The following is a 13,642-nucleotide window of genomic DNA, read 5'->3' as shown; positions in this document are numbered from 1 at the left end:
TTTCTCTTTCCTGTGCTCTCGCTGCTGTTTCAGATGGTTGCTAAGTTAATACCATCTTGCTCATCACAAAATCAAGAGGTTAATGTTCAGGGATTATGGCTTCACGCCCTCTCACCATGTACCTCGTAAATATTCCTACATGTGCCCCAGCACATGAAAACCGTGCGCATCTGTATTCACCACTCTCCTGACACTGGGGCTGGGCGTTATTTTGGTGACTTTTTTAAGGTGTTTTCCAACAGGAAAATCTGTCTAGGAAAGAAATACAGTGAAATATTTGTCAAAAAAATCTTGTGAAGAGAACATCAAGAGGTAGATTGAAGCGATAATCAGAATGATAATGTCCTAGGGGTGTGAGTATTTGGGCTATCTAAGGGCTTACTGGTTAGGACTCACTGGTTCCATAGCAGAGTGTTGAATGGATGCTAGGAAGCTACACTACATGATTCATTTGCCTGATCACTGTTCTTTTTTTTTTTCTGTCCCTCTGTTACTCTGGAACAATTCTGTCCAGGAGTGTTTTCTAGCAGAAGCCTGTTCCACCTGACGTCATCAATTCAGCTTTTCAGAAGTGAATGACTACAATGCACAAATAATGTACTAAAATGGGCAAAGTTACCTCTAACCTTATAGGTTCTAAGATACATGACATCACTTTCTGTTCAGAGATGTCATAGATGTGATTTTGCTCATGAGCTAATATGTACAGAATACTTGACATGGATTCTTCTGAGAAAACCTGAATTAAATTTACAGAACAAACCATCGAAGGACTGCTAAGGACTCATGCATAAATGGTCATGGCTCCAAACTGCTGTCAATTCCAACAGCTTTCCTCTCACTGCTCCTGTCCAGCAATAACAGTGCCTTTCTCAAGTCCACTGTGGAAGTAGATTAGGCAAAACAGCCAAAAGGCACTCCTAGTGCAGAATAAGAGCGTCCACACAGTGAGTTAATGCCAAGTAGCTAATGCATTCTACATTCACACCCTCACTTATTTTGCAACAGCTTCCCTGTGTAGGCAAGCCCTACATGTTCATGTCATTTGATGGTTAGCATTGCATCAGTGACATTCCAGATTCTGACCACAATGTTAGTAATGGAAAGTGGTTCATCTTCTAATGAAATGGTAGGCCTCTTTTTTTTTTTTTTTTTTTTTTTTTTTCCTGGTTGCATCTTTTGCAACTTTTTCTTTCATGTGTCTGGAGTGAATTTCTTCATTTTTTAAATGTGATATTCTTATAATCTCTGAAATATGAAATGATGCTCTCTAAGCATGAAAATTGCCTTTATCCAGTATAGTATATGTAGCGATTGCTCAGCCTTTTTTCCTCTGAAAGGTAGAGAAAACTCGAGTAATACAAATGTTCTTTACATATATTTGAAATTTAGTGGCTTGTGTCTGATATATTTTTCCATGATAAGATATTGCAGTTTTTGTCTTCCTGTGCTCATACTATGGCATCACTGACACTATTACTCTGTTGTCTCATGCCTGGCATGCTTTCATGTAGACTTACAGTTCCCTGGTCATTTAAGCAGTCTGTTTATCAGTTAGGTTTTTTTCAAAAAAGCCTTTGGTGTTTAACTTCTTTAATGAGGTAACGCACCGTTGTGGGTGATGATAGTTAAGATGGATTAATATGGCTGCCTTGGATTTTCCAGAAACAGTGCCTCCTCTGAGCTTACTGATGAGCCTTCGTGACATCTTTTTAGGTAATCTTCATCTCCCCCAGGAGCTTCTTCAGATCCAGTACAGGCTGCAATGATGAAGAAACTGCTGTTAGAAATGTCATCCACGGACTTTGAAGTGTGGATGTCTCATGTTTGTTTGCAATAACAGAGGGAGCAAGAAAACTGCCTCTCTGTGTTTGCCTACCAAACCGTTTGAGTTGTGTGGTTTGTAATCAAAGATATCCCTTCTAGTCACATGTTTAGGGACACAACTCCCACTGCACAACCATCTGAATTTCCCAAAATCTAAAGGCAAAGATGATGTCTTGCTTTTCATTTTGAAAAGTGTGTGAAGTGGGGGTTTCACAGGGCCCCTCAGGAGTTTGAATTGGGTTTTTTCTAGGAGAGATTTGTAGTCACGTTTTATTTATTAATACATTAAACAGCAAATTGTATCTAGCTTCTAGTATGTTTCCTTCTCCTTCACTTATATTTCTGTAATGAGTGTCCCATAGATTCCCATCAAATCATAGTTGCTCTTCATTTTAAAGTCATTCTGAAAAACACATCAAACAGCTGTAGCTTGTAGTAAAAGGATAAAATGGAAATGGTATTTCAGTTTGGAATAGTGTATTTTAAAAGGCCTGTAACTTAGTGGGACAAGATACTGTAAAATATGCAAGTGCTATGAATTTGATGGCCTTAAAAGAGTTTTTAGAGAATTGTTGCTTAGTGTAGAATACTGTCCTATATTCCTCGCTCTTGTTATGTGAAGGAACTAACAATTTGCTAATTTGTTCATCTAATTTGTCGTTCACACTCCAGGAAAATCAGAATGGCTTACATTTTCAGGACTGTAATTTTATTTTGGGTTGACCGAATGCATGTTTATGTACTTCTTACACACGCACGTGTAAAACAGGGCACATGTGAGGGACTTGTCAGTGACTTACTAGCAAACAGCTTGGTCTGGGCAGAAGCAAGTAGATTTGCAATTGCAATCTGGAGCAACATGTTAGAGGCCACCTTCCTTAGATCAGCTTGTGTATTGCAACACCAGCAAGTAGTCAAATTGTAAGTAATTTAATGCAAAGCCTAGTTTGGCTTGGTTAGCAAATTAAACTATCGCATGCCTCTGGCAAAAGCAGAAAGACTTTGAACTACTTGACTGCAGCTGTAGCTTGCACATCTTATTTTCCCTTTTAAAAATCAAATTAAACTGTAACCTGCAGCCTCTGCAGTAAGTTTCAAGGAAAATTAAACTGTTGCTAACCTTTCTAGCAAAGATAACTGTCTCTAATCAAGCTGAGAAGTCCAGACTAAAATTCCCCTCTCCAAGTTTAGATAAATTAATTGGTGGAAAACTCCAGGGCTTATTAAATACAATGGTATTACCTCTGACTCTGGAAGTCCATGGACACAAATTGCTGGAGACTGAGAAATGTGCTTGCCCTCTTCTTTCACTCCTGTGACAGCATTTACTGTGGATCCGTCCTAGGGGCAGGACACTGGATGGTTGTTCTGGTCTTCTTCTCCAGAGCTGAAGCCTAACCCAAATTCAGAGCACTAATGGGGATGCTGACCCAGTCTTAAAGATTGCCCATAATTATCTCAGCAGTCTTTTGTGGAAAGCAGTGTTTGGGCTCCTTGCCTTGTTTACACCTTGGACCTTCCTCAGCCCATGCTAGCAGTGCCCCGCACTCCTTCTGACTCTTAGAATACTGCTCTTGGATGTGATGATGTCCTTTACCTCCCCCACTTTTCATTATTTTCTGTGTCCTGCTGGCAGGAACACTTGGCATTTGACTTGCCCTCATAACATTCATGTTTTTCTTGGAGCTCTCAGAGATAGGATTTTTTCCCAGCCTGGATGAGCTGCTGTTATTTCTGTAGAGTCAGCAGTACAATAGACCCTCTTGGGAGCCAAGACCTTGTCTGTCTAGTGGCTCAGGCTTACAAAGACTCAGTCCTGCATGCTTAACGTTACCCTTTGATTTCCAGGATTAGTGTCTGACTGATGGCAGGTGAGAAGACAGAACAGCACAGCACAAAAGGAAAGAAATCAATTAAGTTTACATTGCAACATGCGCTTACTCAGGGCCAAGTTAGAGAAATGGGAATTGGATAGAGGATGTTGTTGGCACTGGAAAGAGTGAGCAGACAGCAGTCTGTCTGCCATAGAAGTGACAATGACAACAGAGAGGATCTTCCCTCTAATCCTTTTTTAATATGTATACTGTCCATGCTTACTATAATTCACAATATAGCAGTTAATATCTGCAGTATGGTTTTCTTATTTTTAAAAGTTGACTTAAAAGTCCTCAGTCTCTCTCAGCAGAGTAAGTAAAAACTGAGTTAAGGCATATTAGTCACATTTTCATCAAGAGATGAAAGTGATAGAGATATAAAGTACTACCAGCTTTTAATTAAAATTGAATAAGTAAAAAACACTTGGCAGTTGCAAAATTCATTACGATGTGTTACCAAAAATAGATACCTTTATGAGAATGCAGTTTTATTACAACAGTGGGCACTAATTAGCTGTAAACATCACTGCTGAGATAGCCAGATAGAAGACGTGTTACTAATACTCATAACAGGTTTCAGTTGGTTGGAATGGTAAACTAGAAACTCTTAAGGCTCTTAAAATGTAATCTCTCAGACTTCCAAAATAGATGCATGTACTTCTGTTACTTAAGGTTACATCTGAATTTCAGGAACAATAACTTAGTGTTTTCTGCACCTGGTTTTAATTTGCAAGGAAAACTCAATTTTAGAAAACTGTAAACTGCCTTAGCTGAAATATATATGACCTGGTGGTTTTATGTTTTCTTTCTATAGAATAGTCAGACGCGGAAGTTAAATGCTCCAAACTTTTCTACATTTCATTTGGTAAAAAATCCCTTTGACTGTTTTAAGTATTCCAGTATCAGTCAACAGGCAGAGATCTATGGTTTAGAGCATATTTCTGACCAGTTTGGGATGCATGTGTGCCTTGTGTAATTTCTGCAAAATTTACCGTAATTGAAAAAAGGTATTTTCCTCTCTCCTCCTGTAATCTAGAACATCAAGCAATAACAACAAATCTGTGGGTGGTTTATCTGATTTATGCTAATTTGCTATTGACATATTTGAGGTATCGCTTGCAACATCCCCGTCTTGCATATGTCTTGCATATTTATTATTAAAAAATATTAGCTGCTTATGAGAAGGAAATGTTTTAAATAATTGTTCATTTATGCTGTGATAACCTCTTGAAGCCAGGGCCCTGCTCTGGTAGACTGTATACAAAATCATTGCAAATGAAGTGCAACCTGAAGTGTTTAAGATCAGCTTGCAGCAGGAGGACAATTTGAATCCAGGAAGATTAATACATCCCACCTATAAGGAGTGGGTCTCAGCTCATGGAATTTCAACCATTCAACCATGATGCATCTACATCAGCCCCAAAGTCAGTATGAGAAAGAGGTAAACCCAGCCTATGATTTACCCCACATAATTCAGAGACCTGAGACCTTCAGGGGAGACTCAAACAGCAGTGTGCAAGCTTGAGCTCCTATTTACAGATTTGGATGCTTCAACTTAGTCTTCTAAATTCTTGTGTCGGTACCTGAGTAAGCACACACAGAAGTGATGAATGCAGTGGTGACTCCTTAGCAAAGTCAGAAGGTGCTGGGCAAGGCGAACGCTCATTCAGAAGAGGCCACTTACAAGCCTAACTTGGAGTGCTGAGCCTTAAAGCAAAATCACAGGCACAAGCCCCACATTTTAAACCTTTACCCACCTTCCTTGGCATCTACACATTGACAGAAAAAAAAAAAAAGTCATCCTTTAGAAACAATCACTCCTCCTAGATCTTGCTAGTACTGCTTTGTTCTAGCTTCATTGACTGACATGATATGCTGGTACATTGGAATTATGTGCCCAGTTCAGGAGCTGAAACAGAGTACAGTATGAAAAAATGTGTTTCCAGGTGTTTTAAGTAGAAAATAGAGCTGCAGTATGTCAAAATTTGCAGATACATGAATGTAAGGAAATTCTGAATCTCTTGTTCTTTGTTGTCATTACTCATAGGAAAAAAATTGGTCTGATATTTAAATAGAGCAGCTGATGTCAAAGCTGGTACCTATCGAAATTTGCAATATTATTTATCTTTGCTGTCTCAGTAGGATTTCACCCATTGCTTTATATTTCTAAAACTTCATTTTAAAACCCACTTTTTCCCCAAAAAGTTGTATTTTCTTCAAAATAGTATGTGTTTATGACAGCATATACCTTATATATCAGCAGTCTAAGAATAATATGTGACAGGTTTTCTTTTCTGAAAACTAGTAATTGATTCAAGTCTTTTTCTCCTGTGTAGACCATTGCAGTTTTGCTATTTACAGTTAAATTGTGCCCCCCTTTTCCTTCTGATTTGCAAGTGTTTACTTTTGTTAGGGAGTCAGTATCTGATAAAGGTATGTTAATATACTTGGAGATTAAAGCCTTAAAATTGGTGTTGACATTGGACATTTGGGCTCCACTTCCTCCTGCGTCCACACTCTATTGAGGCCTTACTAATACAAAGATAAATACCCTTGATGCTTGCCTGACTGCTGCCTAAGTATTTGCAGAAGTACCTGGGTCAGAAACATTCCTGAACTCTTGGAAAATTCTTGGTATATTGGAGTGGAGAGAAGGGCAAGCTCTGTTAAGGAGGAAGGATCATCATGCAAATAAAACTAGCAGACCGAAGGGTGTTGTAGTGGAGCGATGGCTGCAATACTGATGCCACGAGTACCTCATCCAGAGATAGGCCGGCTCACATGGCACTGTGCTCAGCCTAGACTGGGTGTGAGAGATTGTGATTGCTCGAAGAGGGATGTCTGCTGTTATCATCCGGAAGGTGACGGTATTCTACAGGCATGCAGGACTGACCATAAGTTAGGAAATACTGGTCCTTAACAGATGAGGAAGACTGAATACCAGGGATGCAAAACTGCAAAGACTGGCTGATAGTGTGCAGTAGCAGCAAGGGGAACCAAGGCTGAGAATGCTTAGAGGGCAAATCATGAAGTAACTCTAAATCCTCCGTGTTTTTACTGCCTCCTTGGCAGTTAAAGCCTACACAGGCCACTGAAGGGTTTCATCCTCTCCAAACCCTGGGTTGCTACCTTGCAAACTCACCTGTGCAGCTAGAGAGAAAAATGTTCTGTTCAGCATAGGACACCTTGAGGGACTACGCCCCAGGGCACTGCTGCAAAAACATTGCAGAACTGCCCCAGAGGAATGGAAAGTTATGGCAGGTATTAAGTTCACTATTATTACCAGATAAGATTTAAAGATAAACATATGCATTCAACTAAAAGCCTAGATGCGCAATAACAGAGCAAAGTTAGGAAAAGATAAAACAACATGTATGCATTTATTAAGGTTATATTTAGCAATATATATCCTCCTTAGCTGTTCCTGTGTCTCAGCTTTTGACTCTGGCTCAATAGTTTTTGCTTGCAACCCTGGGCTGGCCTGCTCCTGGGGACACAAAGTTGCTTACACCTTGCCTTCTTCTGCTAAAGTTGAGACCCTGCATCTTCTTTACCTCAAGGTGGATCTCTTGTTTGTTTGCCTCTCACTTCCTGGCACTGGGCCATCAGGTGATTTCTGGGAGATTTCTGAATTTTATTCTGCCTTTCCTCTTTAAGGTTACTTCAATAACATTTCTGTTGTCCATCTCAAATAACACTTTCTTGGCTTTTATTTTTCACTGATTACAGACTTGTTAAAATACAGTGGCATCACTTTACAAATGATACATTATGATAAATAGTACAAATTCCCTTTAAACTATATACTGTGTATATGGGCTATATAGCAAGCCCATTTGTGACATTCAAACACAAACTGATCTTGAGGGTGGGACTGCCAAATCTGCAACAGTTCCACCTTTTCCTTTTTTAGATTTTGGAGACTCATTTGCACGTTACTGGGTTTTGGTGAACTTGAGAGATCACAAAAGGCTTTGCATATATTCAGGCCAGCTTGGTTTCCTTCCCAGCCCTCCTTTCTGGAATTGGCTATAGCCACACATACACATGACAGTGGTTGCCATTTAAAACTCCACATTTTCTAACAATGACCATAGTACAGTGTTTTTTGCAGTATCTTGTTCAGGAAGTGGTACAGAAATACATTGTGGCATCTGAGATATCACTGTGAGATAATGCTTGGCAAATGCTGGATTTTATTTGCTTATTTTAAGTATTGGCTAGCTATTAAATATTAAATGAAATTTGTCTTGTTTCCCATTATAGTTTGTTATCAATCAGATAATGATAATGAGGCCATTGAACAAATCGATGAAGATATAGCCGTGACTCAGAGTCAGATGAACTTCATTTGTCCCATTACACAGGTATGCTATCACTGCTACTGTAATCACTTGGGAAATAGTTATTTCATATTCTTCATTGGATTGTTTATTATGAATCTGCAATACTTCTTAAAAATCAGGCAGTATAAATTGCAAGCATTATCAGAGAAGAGAAACGTTGCTTGGCAAGAAACCCCACGTAAGTAAGAATGCAGTCAAGCATGCAGGACCTGATCCCCTAATCTGAGTAGAATGACATGTGTGAAAGGCAAACACACTTCCTGCTGTTTTACATAAAATCTCATACACAGCATTTTCACGGGCCTTATCAGTTCCTTTAAATCAAACCTTATTGATGACAGGTGGAAATGAAGAGGCCAGTCCGAAACAAAATCTGTGGACACACGTATGAAGAAGATGCCATTCAAAAAATTATCCAGACTCGAAAGCAGCAAAAGAAGAAAGTCCGGTAAGCTAACAAGAATGTGTGGAAAAGCTATTTGCTTTGCTTTGTAAGTGGAATTTTACTCCACTTGTTCTAGGAAATGTACTTGGATTGGTAAGGCTGCAGTAAGTAACACCTCAGTGTCTGCCCGAGTCACAGTCTCCATTAGTACTGTACACATGAAGAAGCTTTTCTTTGTAATGAAAACAATGTGTAAGGAAATATTCAGGAAGCATGTGTGGAAGTTACAGCTACTTGTGGTACACACGCAACAGAAGCAAAGAGATTTCATATAGCCATGAACAACGACGAGAAACCAGAGCTTCCTAAAATGTATGTGCTCATTTTTTTTCCACTGCTTATTTAGTAAGCCCTGAAGTTAATTAAAAAGTAAAAAAGGCTCCTCCGTGCACCCTCTTTTGTGCACCACTGCTTATTTAGTAAGCCCTGAAGTTAATTAAAAAGTAAAAAAGGCTCCTCCGTGCACCCTCTTTTGCAGTTGTATTCTAATACAACTGAGAAATATTAAAACACTTGATGAGTGTTAAAATGAGAAATATTAAAACACAAGTTTTTAGGTAGTGCAGAGTTTAATAGTGATCAGACAGGATTGTGCAGTTCGTACTGCAATGCAATTAAATAATTCTTACTTTATATTATCAAAGCAGCCTGCCACTTTCCACACAGGATATTTTTTTCTTGAAGAAAAAGATGTAACAGTTGAATTTTTAAACTTGAATTTCTCAACGGTAAGTTTCAAATTAGAATGGTTTTGATTAAAAAAAATAAAAAGAAGAAAAAAGAGAAAAGAAAAGGACCTCAAATACTTTTTGGAGGAAGTTTAGAGGATGCATCATTTCATCATTAATTTCACATTTCTTTTTACACCATATATGCTAAAGCCTTATGCTTTAGAGTTGATGACCTCATGGAAACTTACCACTTGTGGACTTTTTAATAACTGTGTAGTTTGCACATGCTCAGGAAGGTCTGTCAGACTGTCAGAGACTGGCAACCTGCTTTCCCCAAAGATAACGCCATAGGCAGTGAACTTCCTCCATCCATTGCTCTTGCTTTTCGCTTAGACTCTGCTTACTCCACCATGGGCGATACGAAGGTGGAGTGGGACTTTTTATTCCATGCTTCTTCCTTGCTACAGGAAAGCACTGCTATGAAATCAAGCATCAATTGGGATGTCCAGCCAGTACCCTAATGTCAAGACAGCTTGAAGAACGAGGTGGAAGTATTATACCTTGCCTGTGTGATAATGTCTAGGGAGGAAAAGTGGAGTTGGTGCGGTATTTTGGGAATAACAACAACACAAGAAGCATGAATGGATAGAAACTTGCTGGAAAAATGAATGGGAGTTGGAAAGTAGCTCACAAGTTGGAGAGGAGAAAGTGAGTGTTCTGAAGGATAGGGACAGGCTAGGAAATATACTGAACAGCCCCAAACCAGAACAAAAATACCTTCTGCAGTATGGAACTGGATGAGTATGGAACTGGATGTAGGATGTTCATATCTGAATATTTCTTAGTGTTGTTAAATTCATTAGGAAGGTGTCGCAGTACTGGAGACTGTTGTGTTGAGTCAAAAGTTTCAGTACTGCTGAAAAACTAATAGGGTCACATGACTGAATTTTTATTTTACCTTTTAAGAAATTAAAGACTTAGAGAAAATGTAGAATTAAAAAATTCCTGTAAGCCTTACAACACTTAGCTTTAAAAGCTACCCTATACCCAAACTGAAGTTATTTGTCGGTCTGAATCCTGGCATTTCTTAAATTTGGGCTTTTAGCTTGCATCCTTACCATTTTTACAGTAGTTATTCCATTATGCTAGAAAAGCATAAGCACAGCAAGAGCTCAGCTTTGCTGTAACTGGATTAAGAACAACAACTTAGTTTTCTCTGCCCAATCTTACTGACCTGCTATGATTTTAACCTTTCTCATGAAAAGGCAGTCAGTTTTGAAAACCCATAGTCTGTTGTGGTGGGAAGACAAGCCAAGCGATGCAAAAAGTTCCTCATTTGAGTACCCCGTTCTCATGTGTTGCTACTTAACTGCACTCCTGCCAGCAATATTCAAGTGGAAGCAGGTATTATGACAGAGCAGAGTTGTGGTTAGGGGGATCCTCTCTAGTCTCACTCTGAAATCAAAGCTGTTGCTCACTCTGGAGTTAGAGAAAAGGCTGTTTCCTCACACATGCTTTCCAGTTTGATCCACGTGCTCCCTTCGGTGCACTTGGCAGTGCACTGGCTGAATGTCAGCCCTGCAGCTGACGCACAGCCACTGCTTTTGCGTTGATAGACTCGCCTTAGACTCCTTTAGGCAACTCTTAGGTGTCTCAGTTTGCTTGCTATTTTCCACTGCCTGGAAGGACATACTAATACTTCATGCTTACAGGAAATGTGGAAAGCTTTCTGAGCACTTGTTATTCATTAATCTGGCAAGCACTAATAAGGTGATAAATGGGAAAACTGAGGCACAGAGCAATTAAGTGACTTATCCATGACAAACACAGTAAGCTGTGGACAAATCTGGAGCAAAAGCTATGAGTACTGAATGTAAATAAGCTCAGCGCCTCAGACAAAAGTTACTCCTAATAGAGGAAAAATTCAGGAAAAGTGTTATTTCTGACTACAGGTATTACCTTTGTGTTTTTGGGCCATTGCCAAAGGAAGATGACCTTTGGTCCCGGAATATCTTTCACCCCACAGTCTTTATCTGGCCCTTTCAAGTAGATGTAAGACATTTTGTATCTGATTATCATTTAGAGGCTGTTAATTTGACCCCATCTCTCCTTTCTGTACTTTCTCAGTTCGTAAACGGACAGGTAAATTTTTACACCAAGTAGACACTCCACTGATTACCAGTCAGCCTTTGCATGTCTTATTCTCTTTTATCTATTTTCCTATAAATTAATTTCTCTATTTATCTATCAGTGCAGGTGATACTTCTCCACTGCAGATTAATAAGCAAGAGGTAATTACCTGCAGTTTGTAGAGGACTGCAAAGAGAGATAGCAGCACAGAAAGATGTCCATGCAATGTTAGTGTCATTACTATGCAGGCAGCTTATGTTACACGAAGCAAGAGTGATCTGCAAGTGAGAGGCTCCATCTCTTGCTGTGTTCTTTCCTTCAGCTGTTGATTCCCACCAGTTTAGATAAATGGATTTAGTTTTACCCAGAGGAGCTGGCAAAGAGGAAGAGGTAACAAGGAACGGACACAGAGAGTGAATCCCAGATACATACAATAAACGAGCAGATGTTATGTAAAAGCCTATATCTGACAAATACAATTATTCCAACTTAATGGAGTCTCTCTTTTCTTTTTAACAGATGCCCTAAAATTGGCTGTAGCCATGCTGATGTAAAAGAATCAGATCTTGTGCCAGATGAAGCACTTAAAAGAGCGATTGACAGTCAGAATAAACAAAGCTGGTCGACGCTGGAGAAGTCAGCTGGATACCCTGCTTCCACAAAGAAAATTTGTTGTGAGAGGTCTTGTGAGATAAGCTGCTGATTGTAAGTAGGTTGTGTAACTGATTGTTATTTAAAGTGTTTCATTTATAGGCAAAGTTGAAGGTCTTGCTGTAACTGAAAGCATTCTTTAAACTGTTGAATATGAAGAATTCCAGTTTAACTTGTTTTTTAACCTTTTTGAGATTCTAAAAACGTGCATTTGAAAAATAAAATGTTTTACAGCATTTAACCTTCCTTGTGAGTGTGCTAATTTTTTCAGTCCATTAGAGCTGCAGATTTTGCCAACATGTAATAGCGAGTGCTATGCTCAATATTGCAGCTGTTTCTGTTACTGTCTCTGCAACTGCTGGGACTACTCAGAGCAGAGCACTCTTACCAAGTCATATACCCTGTTTGGGAGCACGTCCATGCTTTAATACAAACCTCAGGAAACCTTATTAAGCTTAATGTATGGGTAGTGCTGCACATCCGTGCCTTGCATGTGGACATACAAAATTACCACTAAGCTTTGAGGATCCTGGCCTTCTTGTAACAATTATTGAACACTCTGCCCTAACTTATTGAGATTCAGAAGCTTTTATTTCAGGCTTTTTGTGTTTGGAAGTCCCAGAGGGCTTTACTTAAATACTGTATGTTGGGAGACTACAATTATTTACAAATTTATTCCAATAACTAATTTGTAGATAATACAAATACATTCTAACCATATGCCTCATATTGAAAAGCAGTTAATCTCATTTTATATAAGGTTCAGACATCTATGTATTTGGGTATAAAAGGTCTTAAACCTTGTGACACTCTGTATTACCTAAATTGATCTGAGCACATCTAGCAGATGAGGCACTACATATACGAATTAGAAAAAGCCATAGGTAAAAGGTGCTGTCTCGGTGGTCAGATGACAATTATCTCTTGGCATATGTGAAACAGAAAATAGAGGTTTCTTTGAACATTGTGATCCTTGGTGGGTTAGATGGTATTTTCCCAGGTCATTTGCCTTAATTTACCATCTAACATTTAGTGTAAAACATAGCTAAGGTACCTAAATGCTATGCTTTTCACTCTGAGTTACTGTTTGCTAACAGCTTTCCTTTTGTAGACCATTATTAACCCAAATTGCACTTAAGAGTGCAAACCACTTCAAACTGAAATTGTTATTTTGTAATTGAAGAATATTAACCTGCAAGCTGATTTAATAGTGAAAAAAGGGAACCGAATCATTATTATTTGCACTGAGCTTTTGTGTTCAAAACACTTCATGGGAATTAGATGAGTAATTTTTATAATGTGGTCTAACCCCAAAGGTCCATCTTTTCAAAACTCAGCAGTGGTCATGAGTACTTCTGTCTGTGGAAGCCCAGCTTAATAGCTGAGCAGAAGGAGACTGGGAGGCGGTTGAGCAGTATATGCTTGTTTGTATTTTTATATGTAAAAATCAGGCCACTTTTAAGACTTCTCAGGTCTCAAACCAAATGTTTTTTAGTTGGGTCACCGATTTTCAGTTAAATACCTCAAGGGAGGATGTTAACTATAGCACTTAAGAAAATAATAAAAAAAAATGCTTGGGGGAGGGAACATCCTAAGCTGTTCATAACTTTTTGTTTCATCCTTAGGTTTGTGGTTAAATTTACTCTGGTGCCTTTTATAAGCAGAACACTCAGAAACTTGTGTTAGTTAAACAATCTC

At 38.9% G+C, this 13,642-nt stretch overlaps 1 protein-coding gene and 1 long non-coding RNA gene across 5 annotated transcripts in view; one reads left to right on the top strand and one right to left on the bottom strand.

The window, feature by feature from the left end:
* Positions 1 to 12,183, top strand: part of NSMCE2 (NSE2 (MMS21) homolog, SMC5-SMC6 complex SUMO ligase) — a 132,128-nt gene extending 119,945 nt beyond the window's left edge. The window contains exons 5-7 of one of the 3 annotated variants that reach the window (XM_009560013.2): positions 7,968 to 8,068; positions 8,389 to 8,495; positions 11,813 to 12,183. In XM_009560013.2, coding sequence (XP_009558308.1) covers positions 7,968 to 8,068; positions 8,389 to 8,495; positions 11,813 to 11,996 — 392 coding nt within the window. In that variant the 3' untranslated portion in view covers positions 11,997 to 12,183. The remainder of the gene's footprint in view (positions 1 to 7,967; positions 8,069 to 8,388; positions 8,496 to 11,812) is intronic. The other 2 variants (XM_054057434.1, XM_054057435.1) reach the window with 2 other exon arrangements.
* The window catches only part of LOC128851126 (uncharacterized), a 29,254-nt gene that overhangs the window by 7,393 nt on the left and 8,219 nt on the right, over positions 1 to 13,642 (bottom strand). For both annotated transcript variants that reach the window (XR_008448388.1, XR_008448389.1), the window contains exon 3: positions 1,611 to 1,760. This is a non-coding gene — a long non-coding RNA (uncharacterized LOC128851126). The remainder of the gene's footprint in view (positions 1 to 1,610; positions 1,761 to 13,642) is intronic.

The sequence above is a fragment of the Cuculus canorus genome, chromosome 2, assembly GCF_017976375.1.
Source record: "Cuculus canorus isolate bCucCan1 chromosome 2, bCucCan1.pri, whole genome shotgun sequence".
Classification (NCBI taxonomy): domain Eukaryota; kingdom Metazoa; phylum Chordata; class Aves; order Cuculiformes; family Cuculidae; genus Cuculus; species Cuculus canorus.
The sequence above is the reverse complement of the archived record's forward strand: the minus strand, read 5'-3'. Positions and strand labels throughout refer to the sequence as shown.